Source organism: Zingiber officinale, chromosome 6A (genome assembly GCF_018446385.1).
Source record: "Zingiber officinale cultivar Zhangliang chromosome 6A, Zo_v1.1, whole genome shotgun sequence".
Lineage (NCBI taxonomy): Eukaryota > Viridiplantae > Streptophyta > Magnoliopsida > Zingiberales > Zingiberaceae > Zingiber > Zingiber officinale.
Window position 1 is genome coordinate 34,802,364 of NC_055997.1, and position 21,141 is coordinate 34,823,504.

At 36.0% G+C, this 21,141-nt stretch overlaps 1 protein-coding gene and 1 pseudogene across 1 annotated transcript; both read right to left on the reverse strand.

The window, feature by feature from the left end:
* Nucleotides 1-1,645: 1,645 nt before the first annotated feature.
* LOC121996260 (uncharacterized aarF domain-containing protein kinase At1g71810, chloroplastic-like) lies at nucleotides 1,646-17,844 on the reverse strand. Its single transcript, XM_042550169.1, has 21 exons — nucleotides 17,366-17,844; nucleotides 17,216-17,260; nucleotides 14,555-14,593; nucleotides 12,268-12,438; nucleotides 12,026-12,178; nucleotides 11,895-11,930; nucleotides 10,920-10,963; nucleotides 10,541-10,631; nucleotides 10,415-10,456; nucleotides 10,196-10,304; nucleotides 9,959-10,073; nucleotides 9,548-9,597; nucleotides 9,373-9,451; nucleotides 8,081-8,131; nucleotides 7,851-7,992; nucleotides 7,616-7,660; nucleotides 6,513-6,617; nucleotides 6,375-6,416; nucleotides 2,650-2,832; nucleotides 2,164-2,283; nucleotides 1,646-1,928 (listed from the first exon to the last, which is right to left on the reverse strand). The coding sequence occupies exons 1-21, from the start codon at nucleotides 17,744-17,746 to the stop codon at nucleotides 1,824-1,826; spliced, it is 2,148 nt and encodes a 715-aa protein (XP_042406103.1). The 5' UTR covers nucleotides 17,747-17,844; the 3' UTR covers nucleotides 1,646-1,823.
* A 138-nt stretch (nucleotides 17,845-17,982) lies between these two features.
* LOC121996262 lies at nucleotides 17,983-19,833 on the reverse strand (annotated as a pseudogene).
* Nucleotides 19,834-21,141: the final 1,308 nt, after the last annotated feature.

The following is a 21,141-nucleotide window of genomic DNA, read 5'->3' on the forward strand; positions in this document are numbered from 1 at the left end:
ATAAGTATTATCATTGAGCATTTTATAATTGAAAACCAACCGCTCTTTTCCTTTTATCTCTTTTCCAATAGTTGGGTCTACAGACGTACCAGACTGAACTATCATCGCCATCGTTCTGTGTCTACTTTTACTTGGCCTTATTACCTTCAATTTGAGGAGTGCTTCAATATGTCGTTCAAAGGCCTTTTTCAAAGCTAGTGTGACACTTGAGAGTGGTTTGTCCTGAATGGTGATATCAGGATTAATAATGTCAATTTTGCATAGAATTCCATTCTTTGCCCAATGCTGCAGGGGGTTTTCCCCAATATATCCTTGTTGATTTAACCTATGAAATAATGTTCCATATTTTGCTAGAATATTTTGGTTGGATTTAATGCCAGTAAAGAATACCTCTTCTTGGATTCGGATATATTCCATTTCTTCCAAATTAAGCTCCTCAATTGCTGCTGCAGTGCTTTGGTTTGTTGCGATAGTAGTGATATTCTTGTAAAAGGTTACTTGATTTCCTTCTATCCTTACTCCACCCTGCATGCTTCGAATGAAATTACATCCAAGTACCATTTGAATATCTCTTCCGAGTGTCATTTCAAAAGCATATGTGAAGGGAATTCTAAATTTATTTTCCCCAATAATCATCTGTCCTGCTTTTAACCTTAGCTTGGAGCGATCTGTCAACGTTACCCGCAGCGAGGCAACGCTATGGAAGAAGATAAAGATGTGAAAAAAATTTGGATTTTAGGAAAAAAAAAAATTGCATGGACCTATCACGAGGGCAGGTCTGTAGCCGTCCGTAAATTTTGTTCCTCGGAGATGATAGTAAATGTTTGTTTTTTTTTTATTTTGAAAATACGTATCATATTTATAAAATTGGTGTTTAGAGATGGTTAGTGATACCTGTTGAAAAATATCGTACTTAAAATAACTGAGAGAATAAATAAAATAAATATATTAATTAAATTTTTTATATATAATTCAGATATCAAATTCATAAAATCCTAGACATGATCAATTCAGCCCACCCGAAGTTTCTCAATAGGCACCGGGTAATTAGAAAATATAGATGGATCATGACGAAATGACCGGTTCAAACACCACAGACATAATATATCGTATGAGAGATTCAAACACTTATTATACAAGAGTCTATCTTATTTTTGAATATCGCACCGTGTCGCGGGCCATTGCTCACCTATTTTGATGGATGGTCCTGGCTTTATTAATGAGACAACCTTTTTTATGTGATTTTTGTCTAAGAATATATTTATTTAAAAAGGAAAAAACTAATGATTGGGACAACAAACAAAATTAAATCAATGCGGAGGGCATTTTAATATCCGCCGCATACGTAGAATTTTGAATCAAATTTATAGGATTTTTTTTAATAAATATGAGAATGGTTAAATTTGTGTAGTAATATTATTAAAAGAAATTTAAATTTTAGTACTTCGTATAGTCTTGTATTCAATGTGGTATATCGTAACAGCAGTAAGACTTTTCGACTGGTAGCATAAGAGAGAGCCCCGCAAGTTTACATATATTTAGGGATTTTTTTTTTTTTGCATGTTTTTTCCCTAATTGACACATTTTAGATCATCAACAAATTCTCACAAAAATTCATAGCTTAAGCTCCGATTCAAATAATAACTAAAAAAAATGGAAACATATAAATATAATTTTCATTGCATGTGCATAAGCATAAAATCTATTGTTTAATATTGCATGAACACTTCATGTTTGATGTAATTGATTTTGACATATAATTGGCAATGTATATACACATGGCATTTGACCTCAGCAAAAATAGTATCCATCGTATCTGTTCCTCATGAGAAAATCCTCCTGATAGATCTTGCGACTACTCGAGATAGTAACCTCCCGGCCAGATCGGAGGGCAGACGAACTAGTTGTTGTTGGGATTCCTCAGGAAGCTACGAAAACATAAAAGAGAATACATAACTGCAAGTGACAATTTGCAGGAAGAAACTCGAGATCATTTGCATAGAACAGGAAATACATACTTCCGAGTCATGATACTGATAGCTTCTAGCAGAATATGAGAATAGTAGATGGATTTTTTATATCCATGAACACATACAGTTCAGGCAAATCAACGAACACAAAGAAATGGACATGAAATTCATGAATTATGAACAAGAAATTTACCTCAGGTATGACAGAAAGAAGCGGTAAAATATCCTGCACAGATGTCATTTGATACAGAACGAGAGATACCTCCTCCAAGTCAACATTCTTGTTCTCTTCTCTATTTGCATATTTTACTTCCTGGAAAGAGGATGTCAGGTATTTTTAACATGAATCGAAAAGTAGGAGCCTCAAAATACTTATATTTGAACACTAGAAATGATCTGTATGTTAAAACTTTGGTTCATACGATGAAATACAATTGATCATGATGATTGGAAGTCGTTAAGATATGTTCTACAGCAAGAATTATTTAACTGTCCAAATACTCAACAGGCAAGAGAACTGTCAAGTATGCGAAGCAATGCCATGTGATTCTACAGAAGCCTAATTTTTTTTCACTGCAATGGTTGTCAAATGGAGAGGAGGAACCGAGATGCCCACCGCAAATCACCTACCTCTGCGTGATCCTGAATTACAGAGCACTACAAAACCTGAAAAACTTACAGAATTTGGTTTCTCATTTTTCTGAAGTCTGGATAGGAGTAAGAGAAGGCGACTGAGAGTCCTCAAATTAGTAATATCTTCATCAGCCATTAAGGACGATGAATATGGAACGGAAAGTGGCAGCCTAGAAAAAGCAGCTGATGACACGGAATCGAGTGTTGCTACGCCGAGAGCATCTAATCCCTGCACCAAAACCTGCTTGTCATGATATGCTCGTTCGACAGGATTAAATATCAAGAACTGACGTTTCTTTATGAAAATGGCATTCCAACAATTTGCTTACACGAATGGAAGTCAAAACGATGGTGATGAAAATTTCTTACATATTTGTGCCCACTGTGGTTTGGCCATGATATATGAAGCAGTTTTTGTATTAACTGTGAAGGTCGATACCAACTATGTGGCTTAATGTAACGATACAAATTTAAAATTGGTCATTAGTAGATAAGATGAAATAAAGACATGCAACTGCTAAAGGAGGCCAATGCTTTATCAACTTTTAGAGACTTTTAAAGAGAAAAGTTGATTTCACGAGATTTATATAACAAAAATAATTTGGACATGCAACTTGGAAACGTCAAGAGCATTAGTTCTAAATAGGGGTGAACAAAAGTTCGGTTAAACCGAATCAACCGACCGAACTGAACTTAAAAGTTTGGTTCGGTTATTTTAGAAATTCATTTTTTTTTAATTATCGATTATTTCGGGTAGTTCGGTTCATTTTTTAAATTTCTAATTCGATTAAACCAAATAAATCGATTTTTTCAGCCAAACTGAACTAAACTACGCCACGGTCATGTCAGGTGTTGGAACACAAGACAAGGCCGTACCAAGTGGCACGGCCAGCCCGTGTTCCCTTTTGGACCTCAAATTTTTCTTACTTTCATTTGTCTCGCTTGAAAATTCTTAATTCAGTGGAAAACTGAATTAGCCGATGTTTTATCGGTTAGTTTGTTCGATTTTTGTTAGAAGTTCGATTTTTGTTAGAAGTTCGGTTGGTTTGAAAACATTTTAATTTGTTTGGTTTCGATTAAATAGATTGTTCGGTTTTAAACCGATTGCTCACCCCTAGTTCTAAACACAAAAGTAAGTTTCAGCAAGTCATATAATTATAATAGAAATAAGAAAATTTAGAAAGCAATGATGAAACCTACAATTTGTGCTAGCACAATTAAAAGACCTCCTAGCGTGATTATGTTCATTCATTCATGATTTCAATCACAAAATTAATTTTGCACGTCCAATCAAGAAGAAGCTTTGAAAGGCCACTTTCCACTAAGCCTATGTGATTGTGCTAGGTTGTAAACGAGCCAAGCCGAGCCAAGCTTTATGGTATTCAAGCTTATTTGATAAGGTAATCAAGCCAAGCCGAGCCAAACTTTATGGTATTCAAGCTTATTTGATAAGGTAAGCAAGCCAAGCCGAGCTTAAAATGAACCAAGCTATTAAAATGATTATTCAAGCTTGGTTTCTTTTTTATAAGCTTAACCTTGATTCGTTTAGATGTTATCGAGCTCTCAATTCAAGCTTGTTTGATTATTTAAAACTTTTGTTGGTGCAATCAGCCTCCAGGGTTTCAAAATTTGATAATATACCAAAGTTTGGTCCGTTTGACCACGGGTTGATCTAAACAGGACCTGATATTTGAAAGAGAAAAGTAAAATCAGGACTAGATAACTAGCAAAGGAAAGTCCTAACCGAAAATTAGGCATGTGAGAAGCCTACGACTAGTCCTAACGAGAAGTTAGACAAGGGAAAGTCTTGGTTGGAAGGATTGGGCAAAAAGTCTTTGCAGATCGAGGACATCGGGCTGGAAGTCCTGGAGGTCGAGGACACCAAACAGGAAGTCTAGATAGGTTGAACACCAGAGGTCTAACAAAAAGTCTCTTGGGTCAAAATCAAGCTGAGCAAAAGTCTAAGTGAGTTTGGAGGACTGAAGGCTTGGCAAGGTAAAATCCTAAGGAGTAGACCTTAGGTAGTAAAGTCTTGGAGGAGTTGACTCCAAGGTAAACCTAGAATGTAAGGTAGATTTATAGGATTAAGGCTTAGGTTGCTTGTTTGTTATCGTATACTTGTCTTGCAGGAATTGGAGCTGGAAGCAAGATTGGAGGAGTAAATAGACACAAACGGAAGGCAACCGAACACATGGCCTAGACCTAGTCAGGTCCAGGTGCCTAGATTGTTTCCAGGCGCTTGGAGTCCAAGGCGCCATGTGCCTTAGACCAAATCTAATCAAGTCAGGATAACGGCGCGGCAAATTTAGATCAGATAGACGCTAAGCTGGAGGGCCCTAGAGGCTTCCAAGCACCTGGAAAGTCATATAAAAGTGACTTCGATCAGAGCTTCAGGATCATCCATTCTTCATACTACTCTCTGTGCTCGAAAGGAAAGTTATGACACGAAGCTCTATGACCAGGGAAGCTTCAAAAGGGGTGCGCTGCACTCAGGACTTCTAGATCGGCCGCTTGCTTGGTTTGTTTATTACAAGTTGTACTTAATTATTTAGCATTTGTGCTTGTAACTCAAACTGTAAGACAAGTTTCTTTGTCTCTAGAAAAGCTTATGGAAGGAGACCACTAGTGGACTCACGCTGAGGGCGTAGGCCTTGGGAACCAAGTAAAATCCCGTGTGTTTTTTTTCATCCTTGCTTTATTTTTATATTCCGCTACTACTAACAACTTTGATAGAACAAACCAAAAAAAGCAGATTCAACCCTTACCTGGTGGATTAGTTAGGGCTGTAATCGAGTCGAGCCGAGCCGAGCTCGAGCTCATGCCAGCTCGAGCTCGAGAAAACTGCATAGGATCGAGCTCGGCTCAAGCTTGATCGAGCTCGTGAGTTTAAGCTCGAGCTCGAGCTTGACTTGGAAAAATAAATTAAAAACCTGTCCAAGTGGAGATTTGAACCGTAGACCTCAAATACATCAAATGATATGCTTTAGCCACAAACTCCTCCTTAACTTATTCTTTATTTTAAAAGTAATAATAGTTTTAATTATTAAAATATTAAATTAACCTGGCTCGATAAGGCTCGATGAGCCCTCGAGCCAGTGTTAAATGAGCTCGAGCTCGGTTCGAATGTTAAACGAGCCGGCTCAAGCTCGGTCAAATTCGAGCTCGAGTCGAGCTTTGACCGAGCCGCTCGCGAGCGGCTCGGCTCATTTGCACCCCTAGCACCAATCCTACAACTTTTACATTTTAAGCTTGTTTAGTTGGTTATTGAGCTTAATAATACAAATTTGTTTGTTCATTTTGAAAGTTTCTTTGTTTATTTAGTATGTATGTTGATAAGAGTTTTATTGATGAACATTATCCACGAACGTTATTCATTTAGTTTAACAAGTTATTGAAGCTTGGCTTTTACCAAACCGAACACTAAGTTTGTTGACGAACGTTCAGTTCATTTACGGCCCTAAATATAGATTGGGCAACTATTAATGACTAATGGTGGTAAAAAGGTGATAACGCTCACCCTAGGCGCCTCTCATAGTCCATCCCTAGGTTATGTGAAGGAAGATAAATCACGGATAGCTACTAGCTCGAGCAATAACCAATACATGGGAGAGGGCAGGAGCCTGACTACTAGCCAGGAATTGACCCCCTAGACCTTTGGTGGTAACACGCCATGCACAAGCCAACTTCCCGTCCCGAGGGGGCAACCATTAATGACTAATGAGAATATGACAACAAGATGCAAAATAAAATCAATAAATATATACTATGCACCTTAGCAAATTCTTGAACAAGTATTTCCCTTAAAAATGCACCCTGCAGATGGAAAGAGAAACTGACCATTAATAGGCTAAGGTAGGCTTTCAACAATCAGGAAAATTAAATAACATAAATTTGCAAATATTTTGTCACCTTTTCAGTCAATGTAAATGAAAGAACTTGACTTATTACTCTCCTTGAACCATTTCCCTCCGGTTCTCTCCTAACCAGTGATTCTTCTGTCTTTGCCCGAAGTGACTGTGGCAAATATTTTACAGGATAAGATACAGCAAATAGATCATCATCATCTAAAAGCCTACAAGGAAAGTTGTGATGCTTTTCCAAAAAAACAGAATTGGGGTAATAACTAATAATCATGATAAAATCACAAGAATTTCAAGCACAGTTTTACAGAGCACGTGTGATCAAGAAGCAAAAGGATCTAGATACATACTTTCACTTCATCAATATGACCTTAGTTTTATCTTTTCATTCTCTTTAGGTTTTATGTAACAGAATTACTTGATGGAATAGAATTCAGCCTCTATGAACTTAACCTTCCATTTTAATGAAATATATTTTTCTCGTATCACTATCACCTTGATGTGATGCAGCCAAATCGTTGAAGGATAACTAGATAACATAGCAACAAGAAAAGGTATGTAAAGACAAGCCTGAATTATCATTTAGAAAAAAACAACTGATTGTTTAAATGAAATTTATGAAAATGACAAGCAGTTATGTCAGTGGAAACATACTGCAAAAGTCTCACTTTTACATTCAATCACTCAAGTCAGAAGTTTTTTTTGAACTTAGCTCACAGTTTACCCTTCAAGATTTGCCTCAAAACATTAAAGGTTCGACAATCCTAAAACTTTGGAATACACTAGAGTATGGATCAATAGGAGGCAGAGAATGGAACCATAGAAGGATTAAGGATCATACATTCTTCTATGGGAAAAACAAAAATCTTCCATGGTAGTGAATTTTCATCGCAAGACACCAAGATGCAACAGTAATCTGTTAAGAACATAAGTGAGCTATATGATACAACTGTATATGTTAAGAGAATAACAAAGTTGTCAAAGTAGACAACTATGAGAAGCCAATACATATGCCTATGCACTTCCGAAATCATCCATTCATCATGAGTAAAAAATGAGAGGTGTAATGAAGCCAGTCTTTTCTGTCAGTAATTAAAAATGTTTGTTACTAATTATAGTTAAGAAGAGCCTTCAAGGAAAAAGAAATACAACCTCAGTGAGTAATGATTCTAGACGATCAATCCTGAAAATTCCTTCCTGATACAAGGAATAGAACAACATTGTCAGCATCAAGTAGAAGTGACTTTATAGTCAGCTTATCAGAGTGTTAATGTGGTCATGAGACTCATAACCAGACAGTAAAAACTGCAATTTGAACAATATCTGCAAAATTCTGCTTAATATGAAATATAATGAGACAATGTGAAAAAAGTTGAATATGCTAAACCTTATACAGAAGAGTTTGCAATGTAGATTGAAGCTGAGGTGAGCTATCAGTCAGAACCTTTCTTGCAATCCAAGGATATGAACTACTCAAAACTTTATAGTTTGGATCAAAACTGATCGCAATGCCCTCCAAGACAGCAAGACTGAGAAAGAAAGAAAAAGATTGGATAATGACAAGAAATAGCATCCTTTATCAAAAAGTTAAGCAACCAGAGCCCTTGATGTGGTTACCTTCTAATAACAAGAGAAAAATAAGATGGTATCTGAAACTTAAATTTGTACCTGAACAAACAAAAAGAAAAGCTTTAATGTGGGACGGTAGAATAGTAGAGATTTTCGTGATAAAAAGCATGATGTAACACTATCAACAGTTTAATAGAGTTACCATACAAAGAATATATCAAGAAGCTAGAAAATTGCAACTTTAACATATAGAGCAGACCACAGTTTAAAAGATTCTTTGGTGCTGATAGGCACGGATAGAATTTACCTTTTTCACCCACTGACCAACAAGTAATAACACTCGAGACAACACTCAAGACAGTGATTTCAACTGTCATATGGCACCCAAGACAGTGATTTCAGCTGTCATATGACATCCAAGACAGCAATTTCACCTATCAGCTTCATCATGCTGCCAGCTCAAGAGGTGATAACACCACCGACTTGGGGCGGTTGCCAATCATGAATGCCACTCGATGGCACCCGATGACACAACTTCAACTTTTAACTGATTCGGTGTTCAATTAAGCAATAAAACAACTCCAGTTTTCAACAAAACGGCTCCAAACTACACTCTAAATCAGGACGGTTTCATCACAGTGGCATCTAATTCAGCAATGGGTAATAGAACAACTCCAATTCGATCAAATAGGGGTTTCAAGTAAGCCCTCTTCTCCCCTCTCCTCTTATCTTCTTCCTCTCCTTCTCCTCCTCGTCTCTATTCTTTTTCCTCTTCCTTCAACACTGGCATTCTTCCTCTTCTACTTTCCCTCTTCTCCTTGTCACACCTCCCATACCATCCACAACCACAAATCAAAAAACCTTATAATGATTATTATGTCACTCCAAACTGAACTATGACGGATGAAGAAATGTTCTAGTAAAAATCAATCAGTTATGGTTAGAGTGAAAGATACATACTTGCAATTTCTAAACACTTTCAGAACGATTGCAAGCAAAGTGACCATGTATAATTATACATTATTGAGATTCACTGAAATACAAAATGCTGCAAATCTCATAAAACCTACATATATAGAAATAAGTAGATGATATATTGCAGCATGTGGTGTTGCTGCAATAAGTAGATGATATATTAAGACCATTTTCACTCCAGAGAGTACTTGCCATATTAAGGCCTGAATAAAGAGGAACTGCTAAATTCAAACTAGAAGCTGCCATTATAAGTTCTAAGATGTACTTACGAGATTCTTTTCACTTTTGAGAAAAAGAATGGAAAAAAACAATATGTTAAACTATGAAATATACAAGCCATAAAACTTTACTCAATATCAACATACATGGTCTGTCCAAGATTTCCAGACAAATCACCAAAACTTATATTTCTAACTCCTTTGTTCACAGCATTCTGAAAAACACCTACAAATCAATGCAGTTTCTAGATTAGCATGTATTTTTTAAAAAAAAAGAAAGTTAGTGTTTATTAGCTGAGATGATAGACGAAACATAAAGAACCTGTCAATGCCTTTGCAACTTCATCCTTTTGTGCAGTTGGAGGAAGGAGACTGTAACATATACAAAAAGTACAGTCTAAGATCCAACAAAACAAGTAGGATAAAAATGCTTCTCCTCAAGCTTTCATGAGAACTTCTATGAATGTACATTGGGTTAAATAAATCTACCATTGCTCAGATGTATCTCTTAACCTTATCTTACCTTTAGCAAAACCATGCACAGATGCATATGGACAATATTACAATGCAAATAACATGTGGCACAAACCAAGTGCATAATATTCTCATTCTTGGGAAAACAAAATAATGTCAGTTTCAGACAGCATAAGCAATTTCATACTGATTAATTGTGTTCATTAAGCATTCTTAACTACTTCCATACAACAAAGATTCACTATATGTTTTGCCTTACCCAAGAATAACAAAATCATTTGATAAAGCATCAAAATCACGATTAACCAGGTGAAGGCATGCTTGAATGAACCCATCTTGAAGTTCTTGCTTAAATTCACCCATCATCCCAAAATCTAGAATACCAAAAACATGCACTTATCAGTATCATAATTGCAAGTACTAGAGCATGCACTCGAGTTATAGGATTGAATTTCTCTATGCATGCCCCAAGTGATATAATGTAGGTCTAGCATACCTAAATAGGCAAGTTTTCCATCAGATGTTCGCAGGAGATTTCCAGGATGTGGATCTGCATGATAAAATCCATGTTCTAAAAGTTGGGAGAGTGAACAATACACTCCTACCTGTAATTATAAGGCGATGATATCCCATTGGTAGTAAATGTCAATAAGACAATAAAAATCAGGAATCAATCAAATGAAAGTAACAAATAAAATTAATTCTGGATTTCTACCTCCACAAGATAGAGATCTTTGACGTCAGATAGCTTCCTCCCCTATAAGTTAGACAACTAAAGAAAAATGAGCATGATTTCTTGCATAAATCTATAATTATAAAGAAGGAAATATTAGAGGGTAACCTCCACCCATTCCATGACAAGGACTCTGCGGCTAGTTTGTTCTAAATACATTTCTGGTACAACAACATCCCGTAGTCCTCCAAAGAGTTTCCTAGTTCAGCATTTGCACAGAAACCTTGTAATTAGCTTCAATAAATGAACTCAGGTTTTGGTGATAAAGACATTTTGAAAGTAAGAATGCACAACCTTGATACATTTCCCTGTTTTAATTGTTGTATCTTAGTTAGACAGAATTTTAGCATCTAAAGGGACCATTGAATCTATAATCTAAAACAAGTGTTTTATTATATTCATTTGTTTTAGAAAAGCTATCACAAGTTTCTTTAGAACTGAGATAAAGTAGAATATATGATATGATTAAATTATCTTAGCTTTTAACCTGAACTTCAGTCCATTCATTGCTTCAGCACGGTAATCCATCTCCTGCATCAAATTGATTTACCTGTATTCAATGAGAAGAACAAGCATATGCTCATGTTTGTGTTTGCCTCTAAGAATTGAAACTCAGATGCACAAACATCAAAATTAACCATGAAAATAACAAACTGTATCGTCTTCTAAAAGAAATGTGAAAGAAGGAAAAACAAGAAAAGCCCTATTCTGGAAAAAAAAAAAATCATGAATGTTCAAGGAATTAAAGATGACAATCTGAAGAATAAAATTGTATTAAAGAGGCAAAGAAAGATCGAACACTGTTACTATGGCCAAAGAAATTACATTAGAAGAGTTCTACGAAGAGTCAACTGTATATTGAAAATTTGAAATATCATTGTGTACCAAAGCTGAAATTATAGCAAACAGTCAGATGATAGAACAGAATAAAATATAACATACTAGAAGCTTACAGTTATCTTGAAATGAAGTGTTTTGGTTTGTGGAAAATTTCCAATTTTTATGTTTTAAAATTTGTAATTCTCACAAAATAATTGGAAATTTAAAACAGCAAAAAAAAAACATTTGCCATCAAAAATTTTTTACCCCATTGTGTATTAAAAATTACTTTTTATACAAAAGATGAATGCTCTTCTCAAAAATAAGAAAAGACAATATGAAACTATAAGAATTTTTAAACTGTTTCCAACTTTCCATTACCAAGCAAGACAGTGTTTTAGTAAAATGTCAGACCTAAGAACTGCCCAACTCGCTCAGTATGGGCAAGTAAAAACAATCATTGCTATTTTTTGTATCCATTTATTAATGCTGAATTCCCAACAGAACTAGGTACCATTAATTGATATTCAACTATTAAACCTTAATTCTCATCTCAATATCATACTTCTGATAAATAATCGCCCAAAGATTATCCATCCTTGAGGCACAAAGATTTAATCAACTATAGAGATATTTTACATACCCGAAATAAGCTTGATGCCCATTCATCAAGCACTGCCTGCAAACAAAATGCTTAAGTATTTATTATCAGAATAGAAGCAGTAAATTCATTAGTCATTGGACTTCTTTAACAACTATAGATTGTTGAGCTACCTGAAGGTCAGTATTCAGTTTGGCAGCTCTCCGAACAACCCCAGCAATATAACGCAGGATAAAGATATCTAATGCAATTGCTGCTTGAACTCCAGGTCTTTGCACTTTCACAGCAACAAGTTTCCTAGAAGAACGAAGTCTGGCCTGATATACCTGCCATTTATTGTAATAAAATGTTTAGTTGGTTATGCCTTGAATTTTCCATTTTATTAACTAAGATAAAAAAAAAGGGCAGTAAAAACCTGCCCGAGGGATGCTGCAGCAATAGGCTCAGGTGAAATCTCTGAGAAAAGCATATCTATTGGTTGTCCAAGCTCTTCCTCTATCATACTAAAGGCAATCTCAGTTGAGAAGGAAGCAATCCGATCTTGCAACAATGAAAGCTCATCTAAGTATGCAGGTGGAATCACATCCTAAGGAAAAAAATTCACATAAACATTAGAGAAGAAAACACGAAAAATCTGCATCCTAACATTGATTAACCTTAAACAGTTTCTGTTTCTGTTTAAAACAGAATCACATCCATGTCGCATACTAGAGAAACCCCATGTACATGATAGCTGGATTAGAATATTTCCAAAAGGTACTATTTCATGAATACACAATATTGACTAATTACTTGCACTTTACCACCCTATATTGCATAAAGTACAAGCTCTTATCACTCAATTTCTAGATATTTCATAAGGTAAAGTTAGTGCTTAAGAAGCAAATATGGTTATTCTTTTAGCTTACACTTCAGAGTAAACTTTATCATATGATCTATTTGTTAGTGAGTTGAGAACCCTAAGAAAGGATGACCAGAGGAGGAGGGGATGAATAGCGCACTTGCAAATAAAAATTATTCTCTTACCATGGTTTCAACAAGGGCAAACACACATTAGTATAAGATAGATAAACATGCAAATACAAACATACCAAGAGACAAGCAGCTTTACGTGGTTCACAACCCCTAGGTTGCTAGTACATGGCCTATGCACACAATGTCTACTAACTTTCTCCCCTTCAGTAAAATGTCGAAGGTAGAGAAACCTCTTAGTACATTGTTGGAGTAAAAACAATACAAGCTTAAAGAGGAACAATGTAAATCTCTTATTTTGTGTGTTGGTGAGTTGCCTCGAGCCTCTGATTCATTTTATAGCCTCCATCTTGAATTGCAGTGCTTGTTGACATGTCAAGTTTTTGTTGATGATGTTGGTTCGTTGGTTTCATTCAAGAATAGGCCTCATTTATCCGATGTCGTTGATGTGGCAGCCTTCCAGTCTACTAATCCTCTGATTAATCGTGATCTCTAACTGCCTCGTCCAGATCTGACCTGGATCACGTTCCACGTGTACTTCTAGTGATCCATTTTTGGTTGCTTGGATGTCCTGGATAATGATAGTATTTTATCTTGTGCATCAGTCAATCAATTTCACTTCTAGTCAACCAGAATTTTGATAGCTCGGAATATTATTTGGGTCACTTAGAACTCTGACTCTAGTCTACTAAGACCAATCCGCCTAAGTTGAGTTTTACTGTCCTCCAAGTACACATTCACTCGACTTATCTTACAATAGTTTACCTAGGCATCCTTCCACCCAACTTCTTGTCCCTCAGATACATCGAGCCTTCTAGCTCACTCCTCGTGCTTCCTTCTCGCTCCATCAGTATACTCTTCCGCCAAACCTCTCGTCCCTTGGATGCACTAAGACCGTCAGCTCCGTTCCTATGTCATCCTTCTTGCGTCTTCTACCCTAGGTACATTTGTCTTTGAAACTCCTCCTTCTAGTTCCTCGGGTGTCTCAGGTCACCCTTTTCCCTCGGGTGTCTCAGGTCACCCTTTTCCGTATCCTCCTTCTAGTCCCTCGGGTGTCTCAGGTCACCCTTTTCCGTAAAGCAATGGACCTTGAGTTATTGAGTGTTCTTGTGTTTTCTCCTAAGTCCTATGCACTTAAACACATAGATAACAAGGCAAGGCCTAACTTAAACCTTCTTACCCAACATCAAAACCATGGTTAAACCACTCGGGGTACTAACACTATTAATTTGAAACACAAATACAATAGAGCACTTGTATATCTCTGTTATTAGAAACTAATATGAAAGGTTGAAAGATGTTTAAATACATAAGATATCATTAGAAAATTTTGATTTTTTTAGTTATAAGCATGCAACCTTCATTAAAAGTAAATTTTTTTGTGATAATTGTTGGGTAAGACCAAGAATAAATAGGAAAAAGATATGTATAACAAGATAATCAAGATATTGTATAAAGTTGACACACAAATTCATGAAAATGTAAACTACAACAATTCAAGCATGACATGGAAATCTGATATCATTGTTGCTAATTGATCATTTTGTTATCATATGTCTAGTGGTTAAGATTCATAAACATTGCAATATCATATAATTGTGGATGAGAGGCAACTGGATTTCTGGTCTGTAGATGATAAATTGCTATTGATAAGAAGGCAAATGATTCTGGATAAAATTATGAAATAAGCAAGTGGTGACATATGTAAGGTAGAAGAAGGTCAAACTTACTGGTCTTGATGACACAGCTTGAGCAATTTTAACGAATGCCTGCAATTTGATTGGATAAGTAAATAAAGCTCAGCTCCATTGGGATATAAACTCATAAACAGTAGTTGGAAAAAATACAATAACTAAGTTTATATATAGAAGATTGTATCATCCGAACAAAAGCAATAAAGCCCGATAATCATTCAGTAAGAAAAAATCATGACATTTGACAAGGAACACAAAAGCAAGCATTCTTAAAAAAATGTATTATTATTCAACCAATAGCTGAGTTGTGGCATTAAGTTTCTGGTACTATTACTATAAAGATATAAGATAAAAAGTTGATGATTGAAATAGAGGACCAATCTTAGAGTCCGTTTGCTTGGATAGAAAATATAAGAGTAAGAGGGGAAGGTGACATAAAAGATGTAATATATAATAGAGATGTAAATTTGTCATTCTTTCTCTCCTCCCTTCTTCCTTTCAGCTCAAGTAAATGGACCCTTAGTGTCATTGTTGTGTTACCCTTAGATTAAGAGAAATTTTTCACAATTCCAGAATAAGATATGGCACACTTTATAAGTCCAAGTGTTGGACAATAAGAAAATAACATCTTCAAAAATTTGAAGTGGTATATATGAGAATGCAAAGATGGATATGTGAGATTAGTATATTAAAATTTAAAAAATAATAATTAAGAGCTACTAAATATAGCTCCAGTGAATGATAAAAAAATAAAATATAATGAAATTAACATGTCCAAAGGTCATGTTACCTTGATAACATAACAATTAAAAAATAAGGGATTATACATAACCTTACACATATCAATGGCAGCTGTTAGGACTTTTGTCCCTCTCTGTGTTTAGGTAGCAAAGGATTTTAATGAGTTGCACAAAGGGTTTAAGTTCAATTTGTGGTTTTATCTAACTTGTGTGTTAAGTTGCGTAGAACCTACTATGTATACAAGTTGACTAATGGTCCAATACCCCAAGTTTAATCTGATTGGTAATTGAATTAATCTACTGGTGGCTAAGGATCAGTCTACTAATGGCTCAGATCTTGAGAAACAAACAGAAGGTTTTCAAGTTGACTGGTCAAGTCAACTGAGATCCCTTGGAAGATAACAGAAGGTTCTCACTAATTAGTCAACTGATGCTACAGTGACTTATTCAAACACAGCCGAAGATGAAATTTTCAATGGCATAATTTGGATAACTTTTAGTGGATTAGTTGACCGGTGACTGTCACATCAATATACAACATGATTCGAAGTAAGGGTTACAAAAGAGACTCAAGGGCTGAGAGACAACACATAAAACCAGTGCAAACAATACCAAAATTTTGTCTCCACAAAGAACTTTATTGTAAACCTTGTTTCAGTTTTTCTTTTATGTAATGTTGATAATTGTAAAATTTCTTCACCTCCAGTTAAGCTTAATTGAAGAGGAACAAGATAGTCAATTTTAGGGTTGATCCACCTAATGGATGATATGGCATGGATGTAGCGATTCTAGGAAATCATGAACCATGTTAAATCAAGAAGTGTACTCAGGTAATTTTTCTATTTGTATTCTTTTATTTCCGTTGCATCTATATATATATACTTGTAACCACACAGAAAAAAAGTTATTATCATTCATGCATAAGTGAATAATATAACATTATTTAGCAAATATACATACTTGTAACATGCATGAATGCATTGTATTGATACAAGAGTACGATATCAGACATTTTTGTAAATTAGAGCGGTGATTAAACAATTTAAACTTGTAAATGCAACAAACTCAAATGGTAATTGTCATGGGAACATCATCAGAATATTTTTATCAATATACTTCTAAACTTCTAAAAAAATAGGTATAAATTGAACAAGAACAGGAAAGAAAGTGTGGCTACCTCCTAGGATTTTATATTTTTATATAGTCGAAAGTTCCTATTTGGAAGTGAATGTTAGTCCCTAGAGGAAGAGAGCAATAAATTGTGGTGATCTAAATGGAATTGACCACTCGTTCAAACTATTTACAAAGCAGGGTGACCCAACCAATTTCCAAATATCAAATTCTCGAAGCCTTGGAGGATTACTCATACCTTATATTAAGGTTGCGAGAACCTAAAATATTTTGGGGTATAAAATACAAATAATTGCAGAAGTCTTGTGGCAAAAAGGACTTGACAAATAACTAAAATTTTGTCCAATTCAATGATTAATTTAGAAGTGGTATTCAAATTTAGCTAATTCAACCAACGTTTGCCCAAGATTGAGGTTTAAAAAAAAAGGAAAGCAAAGAAAGGAGCCAAATAATATTAGGTTTATCTTTTTGGGTTATTGGCAGGGAATAACAACGTAAATTTCAAAGTATTATGGACTGTTAGAAAGTATTCACATTCAGGTGATCTCTCTCTCTCTCTCTCTCGCACACACATTATTCAATTGTAGTAGATCATAACGAGTGATCACTGATGAAAATAAAAGAGGAATCACAAAAGTTTATTGGGATTGGCAAATCCCAAACAGTTCGAATATAGAAAATTTTATTTTCATTCCAGAAAATAATTTATTAGAAATGTGGAGTGTATATATATATCTACTTTTCGATCACAAGGAAGTCAACAAATTTATCAAACTCATGACAAACTGAAGAATGGCTCAACAAAAAGTATAGACATAGAACCTACAGGTCCAAGCTCCTGCAGTATTGCACGTAGCTCCGCAGCTCTAGTCTGTGGTCAAGAAGTTAAGAAACTCTTCCTAATACCATCCGAAAGAAATAATCCAATAAAAAAAGGAGTCAAAATCAACCAAAATAAAAGGAGAGAGGCGCTCACTTCAAACATCTCATCGGAGCGGTCCGACACGCTATCAATGTATCTCTCAGCGAACCACCGGCCGAAGGCAGCAGTGATCTGGATAAAGCGCCGGAGCACCAAAAAGGGCCTTCGGCGGTAAATCGCAACGATTGAGGGGAAGTCATAAGATCGTAAAAACTCGGCCTCAGAGGAAGCTCCTCCCTCAAATAGATATCCGGAGTACTTGGTGAAGGCGTCGACGTCGTCGGACACGGCGACCGCCGGCGAGGGGGCCGTCGCCAGACTCCACGGAGGCAGGCGGAGGAGCGAACGCCAAGGGCGGCCGCGGGGAAGGGATTTGGCAAGGACGTAGGGTTTGAGCCCGGCAGGGAAGAGGGAGGAAGGAAGTAGAAGAGGCATCTGGAGGAAGAGTGACTGAGTGGGCGGAGGCGGCTTGAGGAGGAAGAAAGGAAGTAGAGGTTTTTCTCCAACCACATCCGTCCGTTTACGCGGTCACGAACCTTTGCCACGTGTCTCACACTGAGAGGCAAGCAAAGGCTTAATTTGAACCACGAGTAGCCGATCTGCGTTGATGTGGCTGGGCTCCAACCTGACTTAAAATTTTAAACGTTGGGCACAACAATAAACATCAATCACGGGAGCAACTGATTTCAGCAGCTTGGATTTCCAAAATTCTTTCCACTACATCATAATCATTCATAAGAAAAAAAATAATCAAATGTTCATAATGCAAACATGATAACAGAGATTAATTTTTAACTTTCCAAAATTCAATTGGACTCCGTGGCAGCCTCTTCACCAGCAACTTCTCCGGCAGTTCTGGCTTGCATACCTGATACTTCATATCTCCACTGGGCTCTAGAAAGATTTCAGCCAGTTGAAGTTTGTCGGACGAAAGACTAGTGCTATTCATTATCTTGCTCAGCGCCTTCAGGGCAAGCTGCACAGCTTCCTCCGGCATAATCTCATCCTTGTAGTATTGCTTCAGCATCGACAGCGCTGCCTAGTTGTTGGAGCCGATATCGGCTGCCTTCAATCCGCTGTAATTGCCGCTAGGGTCACTCATGTACAGCTGGAACCCGTAATTCTTGTCCCAACCTTTAAAGAGGAAGGGGAAGCACCAAAAGGTCGGAGGCCGCCAAACTGGGTATAGCCCTGCTTTGTGTCACAAAGGGATTGAACCAATTGCTCCACGGGCATCCTTTCCTGGTAGCCAAAGGTGTAGCGGTGGGCCTGAACTCAGGCTGTGTTGATGAGGATGTTTGCATCTGACATGATTCCGGCAACAACACATGCAAGATGGTCATCGATTTTGTACATCTTTTCAGTGGAATGAGATGTCTGAAGGAGTTTGGAGGTCACCTTCTTCTCACCAACTAGGATTACACCATCTTGTGCTAGGATGCCGATAGCTGCCCCTGCATTGCCAATGGCCTCCATGTCATACTCGACTTGGTAGAGGCGACCTTCAGGGGAGAAAATTGTAGTGCAGCTATCCTAGCGGCAAGACATTCTTGATCGTTATTAAGACAAATTTAAAATAAAAAATAAAAAAAATAAGTGCTTTGATTTACCCAACAACGTAGCAACAAAGGCTTGCGCAATTTTTTCAAATGTCTAATCTATCATGGCACATTAATAGGCTTCTAAGTCTCTGTAAATGCATTATCAAAGAAGATTCAAAAGGGGCTCAGACAAGCTTAGTGGTCTGCTTATTTATGTTGCTGAACTTATTGCTTCATCAATATCACAGATATGTTTGAATCTTTTCTTGATTCTTGATCAACTAATCTGTTGATTTTCAATACACTAAATTTTGACAACAAAGAGCCTTCAGTTGGTTTTTTTCAGGTCAAGTTAGATATTCATTTGACAAAAAAAAAAAAAACATTCGTCATTTCTGCTGCTTATCCTTTAATATTATATATGTTCCTTGAACTCTTACTATTTTCAAGAGAGGTAGGCACAAAGTAAAATCTTCTACCAGATTTCGCAAACATTAAAGAATAAATAAATCATCTAACGTAGGGTTGAAAACTAGGACAGCTTATTAACTTATTACTTTAGCTCGCGACCATGATAAAATCAGTAATAATTCCGGAATAAAAACATAAAAATGACATTTCGAAGCATACAATCAAAGTTGGTCTATCAGATTTTGGCAGAGAAATAGGAAGGAAAAAAAACAAAAATAAGAAGCCAAATCGAGTTATCCATGAAAGAAGGAATAAATGAATAATACATAAAAATAATACATGTTATATGATTCGCAGAAAAAACAACAGAAGATTACATAGTCGAGATCAGACGGAAGCAAAGAAACTTTTATCTGCATAAACTGTGGATTCCACAGTTTAGTAACGACAGATCCAGAACAATACAGATCGGAAGTGTATCATGTCACAAAACCCTAATTATATAGAACTAGAAATTGAGGAAAACAGACGAGGAATGCAAATTTAACTAAAAAGGATAAGGAAAATGATTCAGAAGAAAATTTACCTTTGTTGAATGCAAAATCGTCGCTTTGGGATCTCCGGAGCGGCGGAAGGAGTAGATCGGAGCGCCGAAGAAGACAAACCTCATGAAAGACCTGCTTGAACCCCCAAGAAAAATGGTCTGGTTCTTGAAATTAGGGCTGTAAACGAGCCGAGCCGAGCCGAGCCGAGCCGAGCTTTGGGGTGTTCAAGCTTGTTTGATAAGATAACCGAGCCGAGCCGAGCCGAGCTTAAAATGAACCAAGCTTTTGAAATGAGTGTTCAAGCTTGGCTTGGTTTAGATATTATCAAGCTCTCAATTCAAGCTTGGCTTGAGCTTGGTTCGAGCTTGGCTTGAGCTTGGTTCGAGCTTGGCTTGAGCTTGTGGCTTGAGCTTGGTTCGTTTAGATGTTATCAAGCTCTCAACTCAAGCTTGTTTGATTGTTTGGAACTTTTAATTATTTGATTGGTTATTAAGATTGATAATTTAAATTTATTTATTTATTTTATTTTATTTAATTATTTATTTAGGATATTGAAAAGAGTTTTATTAATAAATATGGTTCGTGAATATTGTTCACGAACGTTGTTCACGAACATTGTTCACGAACGTTAACGAGCTGAACACATATGTGTTCAAGCTTGTTTGTTTAGCTTAACAAGCTGTTCAAGCTTGTTTGTTTAATTAATCCTATGTATATTGAACGAACATAAACAAGCTCTTACCAAGCCGAACACCAAATTTGTTCACGAACGCTTGATTCATTTACAGCCCTACTTGAAATTGGTTGTTTTCGGATCGAGCTATTTGGGAACGAAATCCGATAGAAAGGGTGGCAGGGCTGCGAATCGGAACTGCACTTAATAGTACAAAAAAATTAATATTAGTTTGAAGTCGATTTAATCTTAATTTGAACAGAATAAAAAATCTAAGTTTAATTCAAATTATTAATGAATAAAAGTATATTTTAAAATTTAATTTAAATAAATCCAATCATATGTAGTAAAAAAATAGTATTATTTCTTATAATTAAATTTAGAAATAACTGTTAGATATCTTTATTAATATACAAATACTGAAATAAATATAGTTTAGTAACTTATTAAAATTTTATTTTTCTTTTCATATTTAACAATAAATAAACAATAACAATGAATTCTACATTGTATTTGTGAAATGTTTAATTGTATTATTTTTATTTATTTTTTCATTCTGCTTTAAGAGACAAATAAAGTGTTTCAAGATTAATTGATGATATGCTACATTTCAGTATAAAGTGAAAGCTCTTGTTTACTTGTATGGATAAGGTAGAAGAG

Bases quoted from the DNA above. Each gene is read 5' to 3' on its own strand.
- LOC121996260 (XM_042550169.1), bottom strand. From the start codon at position 17,746: ATGCCTCTTCTACTTCCTTCCTCCCTCTTCCCTGCCGGGCTCAAACCC. The intron at 12,179-12,267 runs GTTTTTACTGCC...AATAAATGGCAG, and splicing joins CTGCAGCATCCCTCGGGCAG to GTATATCAGGCCAGACTTCG. The intron at 7,993-8,080 runs GTAACCACATCA...TTTCTTTCTCAG, and splicing joins TTTTCTCTTGTTATTAGAAG to TCTTGCTGTCTTGGAGGGCA.